The 25,816-nt window shown below is 58.0% G+C and overlaps 1 protein-coding gene and 1 long non-coding RNA gene across 9 annotated transcripts in view; one reads left to right on the plus strand and one right to left on the minus strand.

Annotated features, from left to right (window-relative positions):
- Positions 1 to 880: 880 nt before the first annotated feature.
- Positions 881 to 25,816, minus strand: part of CEP104 (centrosomal protein 104) — a 35,182-nt gene continuing 10,246 nt past the window's right edge. For 3 of the 8 annotated variants that reach the window (XM_045034983.1, XM_045034981.1, XM_045034982.1), the window contains 16 exons: positions 23,141 to 23,309; positions 22,520 to 22,675; positions 21,146 to 21,367; positions 19,222 to 19,416; positions 18,462 to 18,629; positions 17,694 to 17,867; positions 16,025 to 16,201; positions 13,266 to 13,472; positions 12,788 to 12,904; positions 10,731 to 10,770; positions 10,442 to 10,532; positions 9,825 to 9,933; positions 7,685 to 7,823; positions 7,464 to 7,531; positions 4,299 to 4,389; positions 881 to 3,326 (listed from right to left, as the gene is read on the minus strand). In XM_045034983.1, coding sequence (XP_044890918.1) covers positions 3,211 to 3,326; positions 4,299 to 4,389; positions 7,464 to 7,531; positions 7,685 to 7,823; positions 9,825 to 9,933; positions 10,442 to 10,532; positions 10,731 to 10,770; positions 12,788 to 12,904; positions 13,266 to 13,472; positions 16,025 to 16,201; positions 17,694 to 17,867; positions 18,462 to 18,629; positions 19,222 to 19,416; positions 21,146 to 21,367; positions 22,520 to 22,675; positions 23,141 to 23,309 — 2,239 coding nt within the window. In that variant the 3' untranslated portion in view covers positions 881 to 3,210. The remainder of the gene's footprint in view (positions 3,327 to 4,298; positions 4,390 to 7,463; positions 7,532 to 7,684; positions 7,824 to 9,824; positions 9,934 to 10,441; positions 10,533 to 10,730; positions 10,771 to 12,787; positions 12,905 to 13,265; positions 13,473 to 16,024; positions 16,202 to 17,693; positions 17,868 to 18,461; positions 18,630 to 19,221; positions 19,417 to 21,145; positions 21,368 to 22,519; positions 22,676 to 23,140; positions 23,310 to 25,816) is intronic. The other 5 variants (XM_011284460.4, XM_011284457.4, XM_045034984.1 and 2 more) reach the window with 5 other exon arrangements.
- On the plus strand, positions 19,416 to 23,959 carry LOC123379446. Its single transcript, XR_006583844.1, has 2 exons — positions 19,416 to 20,005; positions 23,644 to 23,959. It is a non-coding gene; the product is annotated as an uncharacterized LOC123379446 (long non-coding RNA).

Genomic DNA, 25,816 nt, shown 5'->3' on the forward strand with positions numbered 1-25,816 from the left:
ACCATTGAGGATATCCTCAGCTGCGTCGTGCGGGCCTCGAAAGGTCCCGGGAGACCCCGGGGGGGACACGCTCTGCAGGAGCAGCACAGAAGGTCACCAACCCATTGACCACTTTCTCTGGTGGCCTGCATTTCAGAGCCAGGGGGCTCAGCCCGGGCCTCATCCGGGATGAGGTGGGTGGAGGCCCCAAAGCCCCGAGGGGCAAGAGCCAGGAAGGCTGCTGCACACGCACCAAACCGCTCAGCGGGCCTAGGTTTTAAGAGCAAATACGCAACGGCACAAATGAACATCTAATTCGAACAGCACACGGACGGGTTCTTTCCCTCTCGCACATCTCTGCAGGTGTGAATGCAGCGCACGCCCCTCGCTTGCCCTTGGCTCCTTTGGAAAGCGTGCTCTTTCGTCTTGCACTCGTGCAGTGCACACACCTAGCACCTGTACGTTATAACTTCAAAACGGTAGCAATTATACAATTACCAAAACTAATAAAAGCTTAAAAACACTCCAGAAATCAACAGAGGAAATACTGCCGCTTTACTTATTTGAAAGCAAAATAGCCCTGTTGGCCGGCAAAAGTTCCTCTGTCAAAAGGGAAGAGCCTGTGCAGAGACCGTAAGTGCAGCCCTCCCCCCCTCAACATTCCGACTTTATCCCACAAGATAAAGCGGGTCAGTGATTCTCTCCAATTTACACGCACTTAAAATTCTTTAGCTTCTTCAGCGGGAAACTCCTTTCGACACACCCTACGTGGGGCCAGGCTCGGGCCACCGCCCCCCCCCCCCCCCGACGCCCCAACCCGCCCCAGCCATGCCCGGTGTGGGCCAGAGTGCATGCAACTCGTTCACCTTTTAGTTACAATCTTGAAATAAAAGTGACAGGATGTTTTGTGACCTTTTTATTGTGTTAACATGCTCAGAGTGAACTGACCCCTAGGCCCTGAAATAACAACAAAAATATATTGGTTAGATACTATAATTCTGGTGCCTGAAATAAAGACAAATAGAAAACTATATTAAAACATTAAAAAGTTAAAAATTTTCATTAAAGGTATTTACATGTGTATTCTGATGCCAAATTTATAGACACATTTCTTTTAAATTAAAATATTTTGAAATATGAAAATAAGAGAAATAAATATCCACAACATATTCATAGTGAAATTATTAATTCTTGTTCCAAATTTACATTTTTATTTATAAATGGCCAAGGGATCCTACGCTTCCTTCAGAATTGCCTGTCCTGTATTTTCAGTTCCTTAATAGCCTCTAACTGCAAAGCTCTTTGTAGCCGCAAAGCAGGGCTCACTTCGACTTCTGTAACCAGCAAGGCTAACTGTCTTGAACGCATCCAACTGTTCAATCACTAAAGTGAAATATTTTTATGAATCTTTTGGAAGTTACAATATATGGAAAATATTACATACATGTTTTTTGCGAGTGCTGATTAGAGGGAAGAGAATGGCTCCTCGATTAGCGTTTCTCATCACTGCTCAAGTTACGGAGCGGCTCGCCTGGAGGAGGAGGGACCAGGTCGTGGCCGCGGTCTGTGAAGCCAGGAGGGGTCGCATCCCAGTTCCCTCAGCGTCTGTGTTCTGCTCTGTCTGATGAAGGTTTACGTTCTTTCTCCCCACTACTTATTTCTTAATTGAGTTATTTTTTGCAAAGGCAGTTCTCTTAGTCCTATTCTTGCTGTATTTTGAGTCAACCATATGAGAAAGTGTTAGTCCACCCAGAACGGAGAGTGGTTAGTGCAAACTCCCCGTCACTAACCCACTCAGGGGACGCACTGCTCCAACGGCTAGGAGGGGTTTTCTGAAATGTGTTTTCTTTCACGTGGCGGGGAAGTAAACAGGTGTGTATGCTGATGAGGCGGTACAAATCCCACCCATTTCTCAGCGGCACCCCGGAGGCCTGCTGTCTACTCGCCTACCACTCGGGAGAACGGAAGCACGCTGGGCCGCGGGCGGGGTGGGAAGGGCCGGCCTCCCTGGGTCTCCGGGGGCCCGGCAGGCAGCGGGAGCGCAGGCCGGCACAAGGGAGACGGGACGCTTCCCAGCAGGTTTCAGACACACCCTGGCTTTGCCCCGCGGCCACCTGGACACGAGGCCCGGGAACCGCTTCTGTGGGACACGAGGGCTGGTCTCTTCATTTTAAGCCATGTTGGGGTTTGAAGTGTCACGGGGCGTGTTTGAGACAAATGAACTTAGGGCTCCGATTCGTAGATCTGTGAGGGGCAGGACAGGCCCAAAGCAGACACCCGAGCCTGCTGGTCCGTGCTGAAGGCTCCTTTGCGCGTGTTAACCAAGCGCGGCTGCTCCCCACCAGGGTTGAGGGCGAGGCCATGCCTGCTCAGGGCTTTGAGAGAGGGCTGTTCTGACCGACACGTGTTCAGGGCGCAGGACAATCGGTGGAGAGGCGGGTCCTAACTGTTCTAGAACCACAGGTGTGGTTCTAGAAGGAAGAAGCTGGAAGCACCGGGAGGAGAGAGCCCCGATGGAGCCACAGGGCGGCAGGCTCGGCTCCCAGGGGCTGCAGCTTGGGGTCGGGCGGGACCCAGCACTCCGCATGGTGGCAGGGGTGGGGGTCGGGGGGGGGGGGCCCTAGCGGGGCAGGTGCTGCCAGGGGACCCATGCGTGGCGACCACAGGTGTGTCCTTCCCTCTCGTGACGGTGGGAGGTGCGGGGTCCGCACACAGTGGGGAGGTGCGCTGGGTGGGGGCCGGCGCCCGCCGAGATCCGTGCCCGCCGTCTCTCTGCCGGCTGGTTCGCGCGGCCCAGTGAGCCAAAGCCCTGCGGAAATTCTGCCACGTGAGACAGACCGAGGTGCACGAGGTTTACAGCGAAGCCTTTATGGAACCCACTCCAAGCGCTTGAGGAGAGGGCGCTCTGCCCGCAGGACACCCGACCCGGACAGGGAGGTCGGTCCCCTTCAAACGGAATGGCTGCGCTTCTGGCAACGGCGGCCTCGGAGGCCAGAAGCCTGGTTGCTTCAAACCGCGGTGAGCTTGGTCTGAACCCCGGACGCAGGCTCTCGCGTCAGCCCCTCACAGGGAGCGGCAGGTGAGGACAGCAGGGCCACGGGCGGGCGGAGGGACGGCGGGGGCGGAGCACAGGGTCGCCATGTCCAAAGGCGGATCTTAGGAGAGATGGTTCGCAATCAAGAAACTTGCTCAGTCCCTCGTGGGGACGAAGGAGACAGAATGTGGGTCACGTCACCGCTTTGTGTACGTTCTGCCAGAGCTTTTGCTCAGTCCCTTTGGGGTAGGGATCTTGCTTCCGACCTTGGATGCGGAGGTCCCTGATTTGGTTGTGGCTGGGCCTTTACCTGCTGGACACACAACACACAACACAGAGGCCCCATGTCAGCAGGGAGACTAACACACCAACAGAGCGCCAAGCCACAGTGAGGGCATGGCGGCCAGGTGTCGTCAGGCCCTGGGGAGAAGCAGAGCGCCAGCGGGGTCTGCAGGGGGCAGCACAGCGGCCACTCGGTCCACAGGCGGCCCGGCTGAGCGGGGCACGTGCGGGAGCTGGCTGCCGGGCTGAGGAGCAGGGCTCGTGCGTCCCCAACGGGCTCAGAGGAGACGCCTGGCCCGAGGGCGGGAAGAAAGAGAACTTGCTCATTTACCCGGGTGTGGGCTGTAGAGACTCAGCTCCAGAAACGAAGAAAAGGGGCAGCCACGTGACTACAGCTTCGCTTCCAGGCTGAGTCGCCCCGGGCAGGCCCCCCCTCCAGGTGCCCATATTCCCTCCGTTATGAGAGAGGTGGCCGGGTGCGGGGGGGGGGGGGCGCGTCAGCCACACTCAGCCCTCGGCCGGATATCTGGCAGGTGGAGCCCAGAGCCCACATCCCGTCACACTCGTTTTTATTACTCTCTCACTTATTAACGCCCCTGAAGTAAGAACGTCCGTCCACGGTTTTTTCGTCAGGAAGAATTTTCTAATGAAAAACGCCCTGCTTTCCTGTCGGCGTTCTCAATCTAACACAAAGCAGCTGCAATTACAATTTACGAGGCAGGGAGCGGCGATATCTGTGAGTCTACTATCCGTCTGTTTCCAAGCGCTCTGCTTTGGCGATGCAGAGAGCCGGGAGAAGGGGCGTGCGCCCGAAGGACGCGGCGGGAGCCCTCAGGCAAGAGCGAGCGTGGTGCTGACGACAAGAGGTCTGGGCACACATCAGCCTACTCGCGGAGGGCCATGGGCCGGACGCGAAGACGGGAGGGAAGCACGTCTGTGTGACCCCAGAGGTGCGGGGACCCCGCCACGCGGCACCCACGTGCAGCAAGGTCCCAGACCTCACCTGGCGGCGGCGCCGGCGCCTTGTGCAGCACGTGCGTCTTGCGCAGGTTCATCGTGCAGCCGGCGGGGCCCATGAGGTGAGCCTTCCATGCCTGAAACAAAAGAGGAGGCACACGCCGCGTCAACCAGGCGACCAAGAGGGAGCAGGCGAGCTGAGCTCCTGTCAGAGCTGAAACCAGAGGCGGCCGCAGCTCCCAACGTGGCCGCACCTCACATCCCGACGCGGCACGTGGAGCCCCTCGGTCCTCGTCACCTCCGAGCACAGTGCGCTCGTACTGTTGTCACATAAGCACGTGCACGTGAGTGGATTCGGGGAGTACACGGGGCAGGGTGACCTCCAGGAGCGGGGAGTGGCCCCTGGCTGCCAGCCGGCAGAAAACAGGGACCCCAGTCCTGTAGTGACAGAAGAATTCTGCCAGCACTGGGGGAGCTCGGGAGACCCCCCCCCCCCAGCCGGGCCCATGGATGAGAACGCGGCCCAGTCTACGTGTCGCTGAGGCCTGGTGACTCCTGGAGCAGAGGACCCGTTCAGTTGTGCCCACGACTCCTGCCCCACAGAAACTGACATTATAGAAGGATGTCTGAGCCGCCAAGCGTGTGGTGACTGGCTGCAGGCATGGACCACTGAACCAAGAGCAAGCAGAGAAGTCCGAGAGGCCTGCTGACGGCCTTGGAGCTGCGAGCTGTCGGACGCCGGGGGACACAGCTGCCAGGAGGAGAGGGGCTGAGGTCTGCATCGCACGGAGCAGGAGATGACAGCAGCCACACGGGGACCGGGTGTCCCGTGACAGCTAGTGTCACGGTAGAAATCAGACCCCGGACGCAAAGCCTGAGTTTCACACGCGAACGGAGAGAAGGCGTGTGCACGTGAGGACTACTCACACGACTTTTAAAAGGGAAAACCACTAAAAACGGCCCTGTTAGGAAGGAGGGGTGGGGGGCAGGGGCAGGGACTGCAGCTGCTCTCTGTTCTTCTGTGCATATGTCCCATTTTACAGACTTCAGAACTGGTCGAGTGTTTTATATAATTACAGGACTTAATTTTACCCCCCCCCCCCAAACCGAATACACAATAAAGCAGATGACCGTAAACGCACTGTGGCCGTGAAACAGCTCGTGGACCCCCCACCGCCAGGGGACATGGAAAGGACGTGAATGGGGACTCGCGGCTCCGAGTTTGGGCACTGCCGCCAGGCACGTGCTGCGTGTGGGGTCGCACAGTGCGCGTGGACGACGGGCTGCAGGCGGGTCTGGCATCTCCCGGGCTCTGAGAACCCAACCCTTGGGCTGGGGAAAGGGGACACCGGGAGACACAGGATGCATCGGAAATGTCCGGCTGAACTCACGAGGTGGTCACGTCAGCATTTTCACCCGGCTCTGTCCATCGGGAAGGCCAGCGACAGTGACCAACTCGGTAGCTGTGAGCACGGGAGACACCGATGCTGTTCTAAAATATCCATTTCCACCGGAGGGAGCCCAGGTCCGGGGCCGGCCTGGGCAGGGTCGGCATGGAGCAGGCAGAGCGTGACAACAGCCGTGGGGTGCCGAGAACACCGGGGTCCGACCAACAAGGCCAGGAGCCCGTCCGAGAGGCCGCGCTGGCCAGAGACCAGGTGACTCAGGCCTCAGAGAGGCTGCAGGACACCGGTTGAGTCTGCGTGTTTACGACACTAAGGGACACGCTGGTGAGCGGCTTGCTCCTGTGCAGTCCGTGGACCATGCGGGAGGCACACATGTTCTCGCCCGGGGGCGACTGCAGGGCAGAGGGAGGGACGCTTCTCTCGGAAGCGGCGGCCCAGCTGACGACTGAAGGGTGGCGGGCTGGGCTGTGTGGACCTGACGGTCCCTGACGGTCACGGGATGTGTCTGGTCACGGAAGGGCGGGCCACTGGCTAAGAAGTGGCTGCGGGCAAGTCTGAGGTTTAAACGGACCCGGCCTATAGAGCCAACCTGTGATTCACAGGAACCGGGCGGGAACGACCTCTTAACGGTGCCGGGAGGCCATCCGCAAACCCAGCCCACGGGAAACCCAGCCCACGGGAAACCCAGCCCATGGGAAACCCTGCCAGGCAGACCGCTTCTCACCAAACTCTAAAACAGAGCACACGGAGGAGGCTACCTAGAAACACATCCAGCAGTCTCCGCGTGCGGCCTCACCGGGGGCCGGGACACTGACCCCGAGGGGAGGCTGGGGGACGCTCTCGAGAGCGCCTCCACGAGCACTGTTTCCGGAGCCCCACGGCAGAGCATTTCCAGAGGAAGCGACGTGCCGTCTGGCTGCACCTCAGCGTGGCCTGGGCGGGGAGACGCAGCTGGGTGCACATGAGGCAGGGGTGGCTGCGAGCCCATGGCCACGCGAGCCGGCGATGGGGCGTGAGGGGTGCCTGAGGGCCCCTCTGCTCTGCCGCGCACTGTGTTGTGTATCTGACGTTTTCTGAGAGAGGGACGACGGGCCTGGGACGGCGGCATGGGCGCAGGGCCGTCTGCTATGTGCTCTTGGAGGTCGAGGGCGAGCTGCAGAGCACGGCTGGGTCTGAGCCGTCTTGTGGGCACATCCCAGACGGCTGGGGCAGGGAGAGCCCGCGGCGGGACCCGTGGGGAACTGCAGGTGCAGCGGCTAAGGGGGCTGGAGCGGAAGCGATGGAGCCAGAGGCAGGTGCCCAGAACCGCCCTGCCTGGCATGTGGAGGACATCACCACTGTCGTGTCAGCTGAACCACCGAAACGAGCCTCAGACCTGCTCTGCTCAGAGCAGGGGGCCCAGGGAGGAGGGGGGCGGGAACCGGAAGCCAGAGTCCCCGGCGCTGGGGAAGGGAGGAGAGCTTGCAGTTGTCTGCAAGGTAGAACCTCCCAACTGCACTGGGCTGGATGGCAGGAATGAGAAGAGACCCGCACGTCTGGCCCAGACGCCACTCAGGGCCCCGGCGCCCAGACAGAGGCGAAAGCCCCTCGCGCTCACCCACCCAGAGCTGAGGCCCCCGCAGAGGGTCCACGGCGCTACAGGAGGGAGAACTCACGGGGGACGGCAGGTGACAGCGTGTCAGGCGGACCTGAAGCAGGACCGGGGTGCTCCCCGAACACTCACGGTCCCCCACCCGCGGCCCAGCCCTGACAGCCTCGTCGCCGGGTCAGCCCCGGGTAGGGTCACGCTCCAGTTAGGTCCTCACCTCCTCCCCCGGTGAGAAGTTCTCGTGGCACAGAGGACAGCGGTTTGCCAGCTTCTCCGGTTTGGCGGCTGAAACGGCATCAGCGGGACAAGGCTCAGCTCCCCTCGAGACCTGAGCCAGGAGCTATAGACACGGGATGGGCCGGTGCTCCACGCGGGGCCTCCCCGGGCAGGGGCACAGCGGGCACCGAGGGGTCTGGGCGGGGCCGAGCAGGCACTCACGATTACAATCCTTTGCTTTTATGTGTCTGGGCAGCTCTTCCTTCAGAACAGCCTCGTTGCAGCGGTAACACTTTCCAAACCCGTCTTTCTTGTCGCATTCGGTCAGCAGGTGCTCCGTCAGGCTGGAGATCTCGACCACCTGCATCCAGAAATGCAGAAGGAAGCAGGGTGCTGAGAGCACGGGGCGCGTGCGGCACCACCCTGCACTTGTTCCCCAGGGCCGGAACACGCACACCTCTCCTCTCACTCGGTCCTGACCCCACCGGCCCCAGGGGGCTTCCTCGGGCGGTCACTATACTCTGCTGAAGACCCCATGCCCCCCGTGTCTCCCTCCTTGTGTTATGGTGGTAGCGCACAGAGGACACTGCCAAGGGCAGGGGGGACAGAGGAGCGATGGCTAACCCCCGCAGCGCACGCAGGAAGCTGCGGAAGAGCTTAGCTGTGTGGCCTCTGGGTTCAAATCCTGCCTCCCTGTTGCTTGTAAGAATGTGCAGAGACGGGGTCACAAAAAGACTGTTAGGAGAGTCTCTCACCACCCAGGCACGTTCAGCAGGAGTGACCACTATGCACAGACTCATACACCTGCTGGGAATCCAGCCGCCAACCCGGGCTGGGAGTTGGGGGGAGGCTAGAAGTCTGCACTGCCAGGCAGTGGGGGGTGGGGGTGGGCTCTGCAAGAGCCCCAAGGTAGAGGCCAGAAGTTCATTCTCCTCCTTTATTAAAAGGAAGGCCTTACTGCATCAGAGAAGACCTGCAAATCCGGGGGTGGGAGTCTTCTTAAACAAGATACACAACGCATAAACCACGGGCAAGACGAACAAGGTGGACAGCGTTTAAACTTAAAAGACACGCTGGGGTGACAAACAGGCCAGACCCCAAGCGGGAGAGGGCAACTATGGCACCTGAGGCTGGCCAAGGACTCTGGTCCATGCACCTGAAGCATGACTACAGATCAGTAGAGTGGGACCGGCAACGCAATTCAAAACGTGAGCAAGAGACTAGAAGCTATTTTACAAAAGAGGGCACTCGGGTGGCCAAGAGACGGATGGACAGGGGCCACACCTCACTGTGGGCAGGAGCCACGGAGCTGGCGAGGATGTGGCACAGCCCCCCATGCCCTTAAGACCCCTCCGGAGCACGGCCTGCATCAGCCCCGCAGCCCAGCGCTGGCTCGCCCAGCCACTCCGCCCCTGGGGGTGCACCCAAAAAGGCGTGTTCGCAGGCGCACCGGGAGTGATACAAGAATGTCTGTGGCAGCATTATTCGTGATAGGCTCTAACCGGACGCAACCTGAGTTCCAAAAACAGTAGGATGGAGGGATGAATCGTGGACTGCTCAAACAACGGAACACTATAAAGCTGGAAGACCAACCTGACATAAAGTAGGTACATTTTGTAGGGTTCTATCACGTAAACCCAAAACGCAAGCAACACTAACTTGTGGTGTCAGAAATCAGGACGGTGGGGTGACTCAGGGCGGGGGGAGGTGGTGCACCTTGAGGGGCCTGGGTGCTGGGGACACGGGTGTGTTATTTTGTGGGGGCTCCGCGGGCTCTCACACTCATGGCTTTACGGACGGCCACCTCCTGTCACGTGCTTCGCAGATGCCGCGTTCTCTGCAGACGGAGGGGCTGCGGCGACCCTGCACTGACGGGGTCATTCGCCACCACCGTCCCGGCGGCATTTGCGCACTTTGCGTCCGTATCACGTTTTAGTAATTCTTGCAACGCGTCAAACGTTTTCACTGTCGTACGTGTGACGGTGACCTGTGATCAGCGAATAGGACTTTGCCAGAAGCCCAAATGCTGGCCAGCGTTTTTTAGGTGCGGCTCACACACTGAACAGACCACAGGCCACAGCACACGTAACTTCCCCGCGCCCCGGGAAGCCACAAAGGTCACGTGACTCGCTTTCTTGCGCTCTGTGTGTTCCCGGGTGGTCCGGAACGGGACCCTACTGCTGAGGCGCGCCTGCACGTTTACGTACGTGGGACACGGCTCGCTTAAAATGGCGGGAAAAAGTAAGCAAACGGGGCGACAGCCATTCAGCCACTTTCCCCGCGACTTCTCCCCGGGGAGCGCTACACGTGGGGCAGGTCTGTGACGGGCCGTGGAGGGACCGCGTGCGGCCGGGCGCCTGACCTGCCTGCAGCAGGTGCATCTTGTCAGCATGAGACACTGCTTCCAGTAGTGCAGGTCCAGGCCCTCCTCCGTGAAGGACTCACTCCTCTCCCCACAGAAGATACATAAACTGAAACGAGACAGGAGCGAGAGATGAGGTGCGGAGGGGCCTGGAGGCACACGTGCCCTCGCCTTCCCTGGGCGGCCCCGCTGCCCTGGCCGGAGGCTCTGTTGGGGGGGGCGGCCCACTTGTTTGACACAAGTCGGCTTCGGGTCCCGCAAGTTCTAACCCGCCAGCACAATCAGGCAGAAACGCTAACTTGCGTCGGAAAAAAAGGCAAAGGTGTTCTACTGAAATTCCTTGCACACGCGCTGTGGCGGCCGCAGAGGGGACGTGCTTCGCTGTTGTCACATCTGGTACCTTTAACAGCCTTCTGACAATCGGCCGCCAAGCAGTGTTGGGTAAAGTGCGGGAAACCGGACACACCCAGAGTTAAGCCCGTCAGCGTGGAGGGCAATTTTCCAACTCGTACAAATGAGCGATGTGAGCCTATCAGCCCACAGGCTCGCAGTGCGCTGGGGCGAAAATATCTACTGAGTCGCGTTTTATGTGGCCAGTCCCTTCCATCTCTATTCACCGGGCTGAGGATGACCCCACGCACTTATCTAAGTAGTGAGCGGCGGGGACTTCCGGGGCAGGACGTGCGGCTGCCTTCCCTCCTTCCGTGTCTGAAATGAGAAAGAAAAAATGAAAAAAAAAAAAAAAAAAAAAGTTATTTTTTAAAATGACCTTTTGTAGAAATTATTTTCAAAGTTTTAGTAATCAGTTTGGTGTGAAATACACTTAAAAGCACGTGAGTTAACAAAGGTCGTACAATGTCCCGCCCTCCAGTATTTGCTGAATGGCCGAGGGGACCGAGCACCTACCCTGACTGTCTGCCTCCAGCGCGGGGCCTGCCGTCGCCTCCTAAGACACAAGAGCAGAAGGGTCAGGGACAAATGGCTGCACACAGTCTGTCCAGGGCGTGTTGACCCTGAAAGCAAATTCTTCTGTTTTCAGACCCTCTTTTTTTCTTTTTCTTTTTAACATTTACTTTTTTTTCAGAGACAGAGCACGAGCAGGGGAGGGGCAGAGAGAGAGGGAGACACAGAATCGCAAGCAGGCTCCAGGCTCGGAGCTGTCAGCACAGAGCCCGACGCGGGGCCTGAACCCACAAACCGCGAGATCATGACCGGAGCCCAAGTCAGATGCTCAACTGACTGAGCCCCCAAGGCGGCCCTGTTTTCAGACTTTCTACCAACAAGTAACACAGCTCTGTGAGCTCCCAACGCCCAAACACGTGTCTTCCCCTCTCAAGTCCCTGCCTCAGGCTCCTGTCCCTGCTGCCGCTCCCCCGCTCCCCGCTGGCTCTCCAGCGGCTCACCTTGGTGCTGTGAGCTCTGGGCAGCACGTGACCGTCGCCCTGCCCTGTGGATGTCCAGGGTGCCCCTCAAACGCCATTTCCTCAGCCGTCTCCCGTTTCCTAGTTGCTCATGCTAGGGGTGCCCTCCCCGGCCGCCCAGCTTGCCGCCCCCCTGTGTGGATGAGCAAGCGTTCAGCCTTCTCTCCCTGGGGTGTCCCAGGCCCCGGCTTCTCCTGACCAGGCCTAGCAGCTGCCCCGCCCACCCTGCTGTGGACGAGGCTCCAGTGCCCCAGGTGCAAACTGGGGCACAAACCGGGAGAGACCTGGGCTTCTCCCCCTCCCCCCACGCAACCTCCATGAGCCCGCCGGCGAATCCTAGGCTGCACTTCACGCACGCACAGGCCACCCTCCTCGCCTCTGCCCGCACGGTCCTCTCTCCGGGCCGGGGGCACTACTCAGGAGTCCTCCTGCGTGAAGGCTGGTGGCCCTGTGAAGGCCTCGGAGAGCAGATTTACTCTTGCTTGAAACCCTCAGACAGCTTCCTGAGTCACTCAGCTGTCCACTCAGCTCGTTATCTTCGGTGCCCCGTGCGCCAGCCGCCCGGCTCCGGCCGCCCCTGAGGGCCCCTGGTGCTCAGGCTCGGGCCCTGGCCTCCTGTCGCCAGGCCTTTCCCAAGACAAGCTCCACGAGAGGCCCCCCGGAGCAAGGCGCCAGGCGGCAGCCCCTCCTCCGAAGCCGCTCCTCTGCGGTCCCCCACTCTCTCTCACAAGCTCCCTGAGTATCTGGATTGCTGTCGGATGCCGCTGAGAGAGGACAGGGTCCCTGGGGATGGGGAGTTTTGTCTGTTCTGTTCTCTGGCACACACCGTCCCCAGCCCACCGGCGGACCCAAGGGATGAAGGTCAGAGCAGCACTGTTCGTGGCAGGGACGCTGCTGGGTGCCAGGCCCTGGAACGTTCTCTCCCGCACAGCTGACACTTCACGCTCCTCCGTGGCTACTGCCCACCCCCTCGCCCCCTTTCTTTTAGAGAGACGTTCTTTCTACTCAAGGAACCAAATTACGAAATCAGTGGCATGCAGCCGGTGTTTATATCCCCCAAGCACCTCCTGACCCCCCGCGGACGACGTCCCCCGAGGCGGAGGACCCTGGGCTCCCTGAGGTGGAGTGTCTACCTGAACCCCCCTTTTTTAGTGCACGGGAATTGCACCTTCACATTCAGCCATATTTTCCTCCTTTGCCCCTGAAGGAGGCTGGGAGCTCCGGAGGGGAAATGTCCTTGTACCAGGACCATTTAGCCCAGAAGTTTCCTCTCTAGGAAACCTCCCCCTAGGCGGCCCTGGTTTTAGACATCAGCGGCTGCGAGCCGCTCGTGCCACCGCCTGGGAGGCGAAGAGTGGGGACCCAGAATCTAACGCAGAGCAGCTAGTGGGAGGTCCCTTTATTCACCCCCAGACTAGTTTTAGAAGCACTCGCAGCAGAGAACACACACAGCCACCCGCCTGAGGCCACAGAAAGTCACGCGAGCCTGCCGTGCGTCTGCCTGGGGGGTCGACAGCGGCGACCGGGGAAGGATGCGCTGACCTTGCCAGGCTGGACTCCGGCCTGAATTTCGGAGAGCGCTGCCAACTGCCCTTGTAAAGCTTTAATTTCTTCTTTCTTTCGTTTTTCCGCTTCTTCTGTAGCCGCTTTCTTCTGTGCCTGATATGAAAATTATTTTTTCGTTAGAACAGCTTTTTAGGATGGTCTTCGAAATTGGGAGGGAATTACGGCATATCGATTACATCTCTTATATGTTAGAACGGTCGCTGACAACGTAACGAGGGTTCAAAGTAAATTCGCCAGATCGGCCTGAAAACATTTACTGGCAGATAAAATCGCCCGTGTTCTCTCAGCTGTCGTTGCTCCGAAGCTGAGGGTCTCACAGGCAGCAAGTGCAAGGGCCTGCACCTGAGCTCAGAGTGCTGGTTTCCTCTACGTGGAGCTCCTCTGTCACTTTAGTCGGGGACAAATAACCCCTTCGGTACAGGATCAGATCGCAGTTTCACACAAACTAACGTACCTTCGTGTCAGCATCTGTAGGTCTGCCGTCTATTTTAGCAAATCCGTCAAAAATTGTTTTATAGAGAACGTTCTTGCGCGTGGTGTTGTCGTCTGGAGGGAGGTACTCTAGAATAAAAGCCCGGTGCTGTTTATACATGTCCAAAATAATTCTAACCGCTGTCTCTCGAACCTCATACACTCTGTGCTCCAGGGCACTCACTGAAAACTAAAAATAAAGTTGGGAGGGGTTCTTGTGGTTACTGATTCTTACAATAACAGTATTTTTTCCAGCATAAAAGAAATAAAGGCACATGACGAAAATTCAAAAAACAGACCACCACCCACACAATTCCATTATGACAGAGAGTTTCTCACCGTGTGTCTCACACACGTGATTGAACTCTGGTCGTATTTGTAACTTTGTTTTGCTCTTTTCCACTTAACACACTAACAAGCATTTGTTTAGGTTACAACCTTCCATAAACTTCACATTAAATATTACAAAATATTCCAATCACGGAGGAGAGCAAAGGTGATAAACTTTACACATCCACCATCCACATCACCAAAGCTGTAATTCTGCCGTGTCTCTGTGGGACCTCTGTCTTTTAGAAGCAAGGCACCGCGGTGATGGCGTGAGTCCCCCGTGGAAGCCTCCTGGGCCCACTGTCCTCCCGTGCTCCTTGGAGGCGTGGCTCTCCCGAAGTAGGCCTGCAAGCTCCTACCCGTCCGCTAGTCCACTAGCATCAGTGTGCGTGTACCATGGTGTGTTTAATGTTTTAAACAGCATCCTGAGCTTATCTTTCTGGAGCTTTCTTTTCCTGCTCGACACTCCTCTGTCAAGGACGCCCATCTGTTTCGGCCGCAGGCGCTGTCACAGGGACCTGTGGTGACACGTTCACCCCATCGCAGAATGGTGTTGCCGCGACAGTGGACCGACACCTCCCGTGGTGGTCTGGGCGCCAGGCTGCTCACTTCCCACGGCGTCAGCCTGGCCACGGGCTCTTTGGTTTTACCCCAGAGCCTGCCTGCCCCCCACCGCCCCCCGGAGCGGCTCGCCCCGAGGTCTCCTCCCTTCCCCACTTTCTTGTACTCCCTCCCTGACAGCTCCCCAACCCCACTGGGGCTCCGGTCCATTCCTGCACCCACTACCGTCTCCTCCTGTCTGTCACCTCCCTCCAGCCGTCCCTGCCCTGGGCGTCCAGCCTGGGCAGTGCGGTCCATCGCTAGGTCACTTCCAGTGTTCACGCACACCCTTAGAATCTGGGACCCCGTCTTCTCCTGCGTAGTCGTGGGCCGCGTGGACTGTGCCTGCAGACTTGAGGCACGTGGTGACTGGCCACCGCAGGTGTCACGGGGACCCCGGTGCACAGGGCACCGACTGTGGCATTTCCAGTCACTTCACCTTCTCAGACGTCCAGGGGGCGTTTCATATTCCTTCTTGTCTCTTGAACCTCTGCCATCGGGTCCGGCTTCCGTGAAGCCCACGTGTTCCCTGCTCCACACGCAGCCAGCCGCTGAGTCTTTACCAGAGCCACTCGGGACTTTGCTCCTGCGGTAACTGACCCTTCCTTCCCACTTCTGTTCATTTCTTTCTTCTTTTCCTTCCATCAGGATCACTCCTTCCAGCATTCAGATGGACCCGAATGTGGCTACGGGCTCGACAGGCCAGCTTCCTTCTTCAGTGCACACAGCCGTGGCACCCTTCCCAGGTCCTGTGTGTGTGGGCCACTGCGGTCACAGGAAGTGTGGCGGGAGCAGCCTGGCCCACAAGGACACCCTCACCACCCTCTCGTCGCTTCCTTTATTCGGTGACCTCCCAGGTTGTGCGTGAAAGCTGGTGGTGGCGACCCAGGAGGAAGCGGCGGCCCTGAGGGCCTGCGTGGGCCAGAGCGCCGTCTCTCCTCCAGAACCAGGACTGCAGGGGAGAGCCGCGGGCACCGCCCCCGCCAGCTTCCAGAACCGATGCTGACGTTGGCACCGTGGAGCGGGGCGCCCGTAACAGGAATTTAAGTGTGCGGGGCAGGCTCCAGGCTCTGTGCTGGGGAGCACGGAGTGAACGTGGGGGCAAGAAACATGGAGGTCCCCGCGGCCGCGGGGCTGCTGCCGCCAGAAGTGGTGGAGGCGGCTGGGTACTGTGTATGGGGGCTACCACCGGCTGCCCCTGGCATTTGTAGAAGAAGAGACAGGAGCTCAGGAGCGACCACTGATGGCCAACAGACTGCAAGTCGAAGCTCCTACGGGAGCCAGGCACGCGGAGTCCACAGAGGAGGGAGAGATGGCACTGAAATCACGCCGCAGACCCTGCCCTCCCGCACCGACAGGAGCGAGTACGGGGCGGCTGCACCGGACACCGTGTGTCCGCGTCTGGCCAACACGCTGGTGGCGTGCACGGAGCTTCTGTGCGGGCCATGTGGCACCAGGGACGCGGGGCCTCTGCTGTGGCCGTGTCTCTCCAGCGGCTTCTTAGTTGCACTGGGTTGTCCAGGCACACAAACTCCCTGCACTTCTGTAAACCTGATGTTCTTGCGGACTCGGCACCCGCCTCTCTGTGACCTGTCCACCGCGGCCAAGACCTGTACAGACCAGTTACCAACTCGGGGCACAGCCAACAGCAGGGAGACTTCTGGTGCACTCGTTTGTGACATGAAACAGTGACTGTCTTTCTGAGGTCATGCATTCGTTCGTTCGTTCAACAAGCAGTGACCGGACACCCACCGCACCCCAGGCCCACCTCCCGTGCGGAGGCCACGGCAGCACACACACAGGTGCACTTACCTTCATCACGTTATCGACGGTGAAACCCGTGTTCCCGGTGCCCAGGTCTCTCAGGAGCCGGGCCAGGAGGTCCATCTGACTCATTGCCAGATGAGCCGAAGAGTTGGCTTTTAACGGCTGTACCAAGTAAGGTGGGATAATCTGGAGAGACCTAACTTCCTTAAACAAGGCCATTTCCTATAAAAACCAACAGAACTTGTTAATTTTTACTGGAAAACACTAGAGGCCACTTAGTATAATTTAGCATGATCCTCCAAATATGCTCGTGTTTCTATTTGAGGTGTACTGATTAAAAATAAAACCCTAAAGGGGCCTGTGCGGCTCAGTCGGTTGAGGGTCCGACTCTCGATTTCGGCTCAGGTCGTGATCCCAGGGTCACGGGATTGAGCCCCGTGTCGGGCTCTGCGCTGAGCGTGGAGGCTGTTTAAGATTCCCTCCCAGCCCCTCTGCCCCTCTGCTCCTCTCCCCACTCACACTTGCTCCTTCTCAAAACAAAAACAAAAAACCCTAAAGCATGAGAAATAAAACCATGATCACCCAAAGATAAATGAAAGATTTCCACAAAATGTGATTGAAAACTTAAGATTTCTCAGGATTTCCCAACTGTAAGAAAAAGGTTTTCTAATTTCTAAAATTCTCAAAGAAATGAGTGCTGTGCTACTATTTAGGAAACATCAACTGAGAGCACAGCAGTCACAGACGGCTGGCGGACGGGGCCTTGGGGGGCTCACAGGACAGCACGTAAGTCCACTAGCAACAGACACGTCTTCCTGTAATTAACGTGTTTATCACTCAGCAACCAGACACAGAAAGAAAACGATAAGACACTAAAGCATATGGGCTGCAATACAGAAAAAAATCCGTTAACAGTCAGCAGGCCACACCACCTCAAACAGCCTCTGGCTTTTCCAGAAGTTCCCTTTACGTCCGGGCCCCTGCGGTCTGCTGCTGGACGAGGGCACCGCACCACGGCACCTCCAAACTACTCGGAAACCAGAGGTCTTAAAAATGGCTTCACGGAGGAAAGACACGCTCTCATTTTCAACACCCCTTTTGAAAACTGCCGTCTCCCCCAAACCGAGTCACAAGCAAGAGGGGGTGTCTTGTAGGACTCTGGGGTCACTTTTGCCTTATTAGCAGAACTCCCTCTTCCTTTTTCATACTCAACAAACTCAAGTTTGTTGAAGAAAATGAGATTAGTGGTTCTTCACACTAAAAAGGATCCCTCTGAAAATGTTGTACAGGACTTACGGGGTTCATAGACTTGCTGAAGCCCAAGCCTGGACCTCGGGGCAAGAGCTCCCTCGGGATTTCCCACGACGCCTGGCCTGGAGGAGGCTCGTTTGCGGCAAGAACACAACTACTTAGACTGAGGTCATTGCACGTTTATCTCTTTGCCCCCGATTTCCTATTCTGGTTCAGCTTTCCGTCCAGTTTCACTAGAAGTTACTAGCGCGTGTCGACGCAGACAAATACCAGACGAGCCAAACTATCCTTTACCGAAGTTGACGTCTAAGGCAAAACTCAGCTTTCAGAGCACAAGAGACGCAGGGCAGGGCGTCACGAAGGAGAATGGGTGACGCTCTTTGGGGAGACAGAACCTCGCAAGGCCCAACGGCTGGAGGGACACGCTTCTTTGCCGTTTCAAGTTTCACGGCGGCATCCGTACCTGGATAAAATTGGAAGCTATGACTCGGAGGCGAGCAGAGGAGTCTCCGGTCCTGGTGAGCAGAACAGGCACGGTTCTCTCCACACAGTGGGCCGTTTCGAGCTTACTCAGCTTGTGTTTGGGAATATATTGTGTAATTATCATTTTCAGCAATTTCAAAGAAGCCTGAAAGACCTGAGGAGAAAGTGATAAAAGCCGAGGCGCTCCTCTGACATTTACTGTGAACGATAAACACGAGCATCGTGCTGAACATCACGTGCTGCGGGAAGGGCCGCAGAGGGCGAGCTGAAAACCACTTCCTGAACACGGCGCCTCGAGCTGGGAAGACACGTGCCCGCACCTCACGTGTCAGGAGGCACCCGCTTCGCCCTGGACGCCAAGCGCCTGACCTTCCTGCCGGGCCGGGGAAATGCGGACGGCGGTGCCGCCGGGCGAGCTCACTGTCACGGCCCCTGCGGGGTCGGGGGATTCGCTAACGGCCCCGGGCTCCTCGGGCTTGTGAACCATAAAAACGTCAACCGAGTGCCTGCGGGTCGCGGGGAGCCCGCCCTCAGCGAACGCTGCTTTAAAGAGCGCGGCAAAGCCGGTGTCGCTCGAGAGCAGAGCGCGTGGCCGGGCGGAGACGGACTCCGATGCCCTTCGCTGAGCGCGCTTCGTGCCACGGAACCTTGACTCCCAGCGACGCCCGTGCCCCCTCCCGGGCTACCCCGAGCCCCGGGGGCACCTCGCCCGTAGAGCCGGGGCCACTGAGGGGCGGAGGGGACTCACTGGGGTCACGAGGTCTCTGACGGCTCTCCTCACGAGGAAGATGGACGCTCGCAGAACGTTCTTCAGCTCCTCCTTGGGGGCTCCAGCGGGCATCTGCATCAGCTGTTTGCACAGTGCGAGCAGCGCGTCTTCCCGGTACGACCACGTCTTGGAATAGGCCCCAGCGACCTACCACAGACCGGGGGCTGCCTTACTCCGTGCAGGCGTTTCAGTGATGTCACGCCGCCCCCCAGGACCCTGCGACCCCAGCCTCTGTTTGTTCCGGACGGAGAAAAATCTCTCGTGAGAACAGAATTAATACATACACTTAAAGAATAATTTCTCTAACGCAGAACACTGAAGGCCCTGCTAAAATACGGAAAGTATCAGAAGTTCCGCCAGGAGAAATACTGTGAAGCTGGCGCCCAGGGGCCCGGGGACCAGGGAGAGGCCCACTGGGCTCATTTCAAGAGGAGACTGCCGTCCTGTTTTGTTTTGCCATCATTCCCCACCCCCCCACCCCGAGTTAGCAGGTGTTCTGGGTGGGGCAGATTTTCAACACGGCCTCTGGCAATACTAGACAGTATCTTCAATACTTGTTCATAAAATCTTAAGTTCTAGCTTATGTGTCTGTTTTATACAATTAATAATTATCAGAAGGCTTCAATCGAACAACAAGGACAACAGGAAGCCAAGGACATCTCAGACACAGAGCCGTGGGCGCTTTCCCGCCCTCGTCCCTCCCCGTGACCCGTGCCCACCCGCAGGGCCCGCTCGTTACCAGGGCTTCTCCGAGCACGTCCACGGCAGCGCTGGCCTCTCTCAATGCCTTCTCTGTTAAGGGCTCCGGCTCCCCAGTGGCAGCTCCTCTGGGAGCCTCGCTGCTATCCCAGTCACTCTTCTCTGGTTCCAGGGCCGCCGCAGGCTGCTTCCGGGTAGCAGGAAGGGGCCGCTCATCGTAGGGCACGGCCTGGAGCTACGGGAGAGGAAGGGCGGCTACAGAGCTCCGGCGGGGCTCCCCCACTGCCAACACCATGTCTACACTGCAGGCTTACTGCTCTGCGCTGACCTGGTCTGAACAACGGTATTTCGCTAAATATCCGTTTCATCAGATTAGGACAACTTACACGACGGTAGGATTTAATAGGAAAAATTAGACAGGGTCTCTATTCCTTTCTAAGTTCACTACAGACCTAACAACAAAGTGGCCCGAATTCTGCGTCAGGTGCTATTCACTGCTGGTAATTACAGTTCACAGGACATGGAACTGACTAGGGTACAAGTCATTGCGTTTTCTTGACAAGACTTCTGTTTTTTTCCATACTTTATGACTTAGAAATAACGATCAGGCCTCATTTTAAACGTGCTTGTCATCCGGCAGACTTCTAGGAAGACGGGCGGCCCAGCCGAGGACCTCAGGGCAGCCTTCTGCTCTTCCTGCTGCTCCGGGCGGGCGCTCAGCCCCACAGGTGTTCGTCGGGCCCCTGGCCCAAGCAGTGGGCGACACGGACTCCCCGCCTCCCGGGGCTTCATCCCCACGCGGAGACTGACACGCGACTCGACAAGTAAGTATGTAGCAGACTTCCGGAAAATTAAGTCAGAGCAGAAATTGCTGAGTCATTTCCCGAGGCAGGTGTCACTGGGACGCTTCACTCACACTTAATACCCACTGAGACATAAACGGGGGGTACACCTTGTGCGAGAATGAGTTTCTCATCTTCCAAAGTCTACTCTGCTGTAAAACACGTTGATGTGGTAACAAAGGGGACGTTAGAGTATCACGTGCCGAGGTATTAAATATGACCTAAACTAACGAAGTTACACACAAGATGCTCCTGGGGAGGCAGCCACACCAGTGCCGTCCTCGCTGGCTTTCCTGGGCCTCAGGCTGCAGCAGACCCTCCCCGTGCCCGCCTGGCGCCCTGCCTCCCCACCCAGAGGCCACCGGCCACACCGCCTGGCGCACGGAGGGGAGCTCTGGTGAGGCCCTCCTCTGGTCCCTGTCACACTTCTGGGCCGGCACGTGACGGATACGTTCAGGTGCGCATGGTCCCTTTGGACAGGACGCTGTGTGCACCTGAAGCCACGTGGCAGGTCCAGCCCCAGGGCGCCTCGGACCCACAGGAAGCAGAGTTGAGACAGGAAGGCAGCGGGCGTCGAGGACACTGCCGAGCTGCTGAATCAAACCAAGCCCGAACCTACGCGGGCCCTCGAGTCCCTCGTTACTGAAGCCAGCAGGCCCCCAGTTTAGCCGGGTTTTCTGTTACCTACAACACAGAAGATTCTGGAAGCACGGTACCTTGCATGTGTACGTGACAAGCGCATGACTCGTCCTGAGGGTCTACCGAAGGCAGCTTACGTTAGGCCGCACAAACACCGTCTCATTTATTCCTGGAAGCAATCCTTCCAGCTGTTGCTTGCGCCTGCTTACAGGTGAAGCACAGGCTCCGGAGGCCAGCGTGTCCCGGGCCGCCTGCGGTGGGAGGCCCGGCCGGTCCAAGTACACACAGGGCCTCCCCGGGAGGGGTGGTTACCTGCCGGCTGCTTAGGCTTCGGCACTTACGTCCCTGTCCTGGAACGCGGGACGGGTGGGGGCTGTGCAGGCATGTGCCCTGATCCCTGCGCTGGGAGAGCCCGGGCACCAACGGGTCCTCACTGTGTGTCTCCTGATTGTGCTGCACCCAACGTGAAACTGAGTTACCTACGTGGGTCCTGAAGTGAGGGTCCGCGGCGGGCGGGGCCTGGTCCGCTGTGGCGGGCTGAGGAGGGCCCAGGGGATGTGCCGGAGGCTTTTCCTGAAGGAAGGGCTCTGCACGCAGGCTTTCTGGGGCTCTGTCCTCTCGCGGTCGAGAGAGTGCTGGCTGCTGGTGGCGAGGACTGCCAGAGTGCGCCAGGGGCTGCAGGGGCAGGTCAGGAGGCCTTCGCACCTGGGGAGAAACGGGACCCTTCATTCCTGGGGCTGCTGCCGCGCCATTACCGGGGGGGGGGGGAGGGCCTGACAGCTGAGGCAGGCCGAGGGGCCCCCAGTCCTGTCGCCCCATCTGACCCGTCTCTCGATGGCTGTGTGTGCTATGCAAGTGGCGGCACGCCAGAGTGCCAGCATGACCGTGAGCATACCGCCTGGGTCACTGCAGGGCGGAAGTGCGCGCGCACACCTGCCAGCAGAGACGAGGTAAGTGGGCAGAGCGCGCCTGGCGAGACCCGAACCCAGCACGGCCGTGCGCTCCGCCCTGTGGCTGCGAAAGCGGGTGCCTCTGTGTCATCGTGACATCGGTTAGCTCCCGCCGGGCACGGAGGTAAGTGCACCGGACAATCTCCTTTGAGGTACGCCTTGTACATAAGGTAAGGAAACCGAGGACTGGCCCTGAGATCACACCACCAGCAATGGGGCCGGATCTGAGCCCGGCAGTGCCGCGGCAGGGTGCGCGCTCTCACACGGACTCTGTTGTGCGGCTCTGGGCCTCAGTTTCCTAGCCTGTGATGTGGGATGGACACCACTGCCCGTGTGGGCTCTAAAGGTCCGAGGCACGGCATCTCCCAGGAGACTGTCTTAACGAGCCGGGGCTGTCGGGACTGTTCACGCTCGATGCTCCCAAGGCCACCAGGCACACGTGAGGAGGGCTGGCAAACGAGGAAACAGGGCTGGGGAGATGCGGGGAGATACGGGCCCCGGCCCGTTCCCCTCCTCCTCCCCCGTGAGTCTCACCCCTCGTGTCCAGCAGCACCTCCCACGGAGGCCGAGGGAGCTGAAGTCACCTATCTTTTCTTTGGATCTTTTAGTTAAGAAAGTTTTTTAAAGTTTTATTTTAGAAAAAGAGCACACGTGCGCACACGCACAAGCAGGGGACAGAGGCAGAGGGAGCGAGAGAACCCTGAGTGGGCTGACGCGGGGCTCGAACCCACGACCAGGAGATCGTGACCCGGGCTGAAATCAGGGGTTGGGTGCTCCACCGACTGAGTCCCCGCAGGTGCCCCTGAGGTCACCTATCTGAACTGTGACCTGAGCGCCACAGGGCCGCGTGTGTCTCACAAATGCACGCTGTGGGCGAGCGGCCCCTCGGGGCGGCCCGCGCACCTACCAGCTCGGCGTCCACGAGGCTGTGCAGCCGCAGCTGCTCGTACACTTGGCTGCGGAACCGTTCCATCTGCTGCTGCTTCTCCTTGGCGCGGTCGTAGTCCTCCTTCTCCACTGCGCAGCGCTTCTCCACCTCGTACCGCCCGAGGCGCTCGCCCACCTGAAGCACACAGGGTCACTCTGCCTCATGCGGGCCTGCGTGCCTTGGGCACACGCACGGCTTGCCCCGCGAGGCTCGGGTGACGGCATCACTCGCAGCGAGGGGGGGGGGGCGGGGAGGGGGGCTGGGCTGGGGCCACGGAGTAGCCGCCACGCAGGCCCATGAGGGGCGCTATGTGTCCCTGCCCCAGCGTCTAAGACCCTGCGCGAGTCACAGGGACCATAAACCTCTTGGGTTCCCTGGCACTTCAGGACAGCGACGCGGCCGTGGAGGACGAGGTCTGAAGAGGCGGGGCCTGTGCCTTCACTTACGCTTAACCTAGGGGCTGGACCGTCCCTAACTTCGTTTTGCTTATGTCTTTGGACCCACGCTAAACGTCCACGGGCCTTTGTCGTGCCACGCGTCGGGGTCACGGGCGGCCTTCTCACAGAACTGAGGGGGGGCCGCTCTCTCCAGAAGCAGTACCTTTTGCAAATCCGCAATAGCTTGTTTCAGCTTCTTGGCATAGTCGTAACGTTCCTTTTGGACGGCTTCGCGTTTTCTTTCGTCTAATTTACGTATAATCTGGGCAACTTCTGGATCTTGGTACATATCGAAAGCTAAGTCATCTAGTGGAGAAATGTAGTCAGATTTCCTAAAGGAACGAAACGGGTATTTCAGAGTGGACAGGGCAGTGGTAGAGGGAGCCCCAGGGTCCAGGGCCGAAGACAGGGTCGCAGACACGGCGCCCCCACCACTTCTGCTCCTGGAGCCTTCTTGCCTGGGAAAGCAGAGGCTCAGAAAAACTGTGACGGGCTTCAGTCACCCAGCTCTCAGTGCAAGCAGGTCTTTCTGACTCCACAGCTTATGCTCTTGGCCATTAGTTAAACTGTACTTGGGGCGTCTGAGCCTTTGCTGCATTCTTCAACAGGTATTTCTTTTTCTTAAAATTTTATTTCTTTTTTAACGTTTTATTTACTCTTCAACAGATACTTTGAGTGCAGACTCCGTGCCCAGCTCTGTTCTGGGCACCGGGGACAGGACAGTGCACGTCAATCATCTGAAGGACGGGGAAAACCCGAACTGAAATGAACACATTTCTATGCACCATCCTTAAGGAGTCTGACTTGTGGGGCCAGGAGTCCAGGCGCCCAGCATGCCTGACACCAGCACCACCCTCTGACGGGCGCTATAGACGGAGAAGCACTTTGCCCGGCCTTCTCCTCCAAGTGTCCGTCTGTGGGACATCCCAACTCCTGGGGAGACCAGAAAAATCCTTCCAGGAATAAATGACCTTTTTGGTTATCTGAACACCCCATTTATGGTTAACTGTCACCCCACTCTTTCTTTCAAATTCCACAGCAGGCTGGCAGCCTTCTCCTGGGTCTAACATTTAAAACAGCAATGCCAACGTAACCGCTCAACCAAAATGCTGACGACATGTTTCAGAGTCTCCGTCTGCTGTATGAGCTACACAAAGTAAGCCAGTTGTTAGCTTTGGCTTAGAAATTTTTATATACAGGGGGCGCCTGGGTGGCTCAGTCATTTAAGCTTCTGACTTTGGCTCAGGTCATGATCTCATGGTTCATGGGTTCAAGCCCCGCGTTGGGCTCTGTGTTGACAGCTCGGAGCCTGGAGCCTGCTTCGGATTCTGTGTCTCCCCCCTCCCCCCCGCCCCATCTTCCCCCCCAGCTCACACTCTGTCTCTCTCTCCTTTAAAAGTAAATAAACATTAAAAACAATATTTATATATAGGTAGATTTTGATGAAAATATTACTCATCATAAAAGTCTGGTTGTCTGATATCATTGTTCACAGCCCCCCAGCCCTTCCCCACCCCTGGAATTCAGCACTCCACCAGACCTGGTGGTGGGGTCAGCTTCAGCAGCTTAGAACAACATCAATTAATCTCGATGATGGGAAGGGAGAGAGAACGGCTGGGGGGCTCAGTCGGTTAAGCATCCAACTTCGGCTCAGGTCACGGTCTCACGGTTCAGGGATTTGAGCCCTGTGTTGGGTGAACTTGAGCCCCACTTTGGGCTCTGCACGGTGTGGAGCCTCTGTGGGATTCTCTCTCTCTCTCTCTCTCTCTCTCTCTCTCTCTCTCTCTCTCTGCCCCTTGCTCACTCTTGCCCTCCCTCTCAAAAAGAAACAAAGGTCAGTGATGACCAGGCAGTAACATGCTTTGGTACTGGTACAAGGTTAACCATTTCCGCCTAAACGTATTCTATACTCTTCAGTCAAAGTTGCTTTGCCCCAAAGTCCTAGAGATGAAAGCAAAGACTCCATCTCGCTATGAAAATGCACAAAGAGAAGAGTGGCACCTGTCCTCTGGCCCCTTGGTCACAATTCCAGGGCGCTGGGCAGTTTCAGGAGCGCGGGTCTCCCCACGGTCCACGAGTACCCCCTGGCGGTGACCCGGGCACCTTTATGTCTGGTGCCGCCGCACGACACAGCACACAGGCTTTCTACCGACCTCTCTGTGCCTTCAGCCAAGCCCTGCGGATGAGTCAGGATGGGCACGCTGTGCACCACCGCTCCAGCGGGCTAACTTGATAAAGAACTAACGTAAACAGAGTCCAAATAACCTAAAGAACTTCTGTGGGAGCTACTAAGACCAGCCAGAGGGTCTGGCGGTCCCTGTTCTACCCCTGGGGCTTCACTGAGGGCAGAGCCGAGGAGCTGTCCGGGGGGTGGTGCTGACGGACGTGGAGGGATCACTGTCAGTCCTCACCCGGAAAGGTAAGGAGGGCACTGCTGTCACCCTGTGGGGCGCAGGGAGCGTCTGCGGGAGGCCGAGCGGCCTGTGGAGGTGAGAGGTCACTTTCCTCATTATTTTTATACACACGTAGGGACAGTGTCCCTCCTCACATCCTTACACCCATGCCGTAACTGCCAGGCGGCGGGCCCGGGGACGCTCCGCAGGAAGCAAGGCAGTCCAGACTGCTGACACAGAGTAATTCGTTCCTAAGCCGGGCTCCTCTGCTCACATAAAACATGGACAGATTCTCTCTGTGGCTCAGGAGGCACTTGTGTCCCAAGTACACACACCAGTGGACAGTGAGCCTCGCTCCCAGGGGAGCCTCCCTTGGGCCTGCAGCGCAGCCGTCACGGGGTGCGTGTGAGCGGGGAGTGTTTAAAGCAGACATAAGATGAAGGCTC

Source organism: Felis catus, chromosome C1, assembly GCF_018350175.1.
Source record: "Felis catus isolate Fca126 chromosome C1, F.catus_Fca126_mat1.0, whole genome shotgun sequence".
Classification (NCBI taxonomy): domain Eukaryota; kingdom Metazoa; phylum Chordata; class Mammalia; order Carnivora; family Felidae; genus Felis; species Felis catus.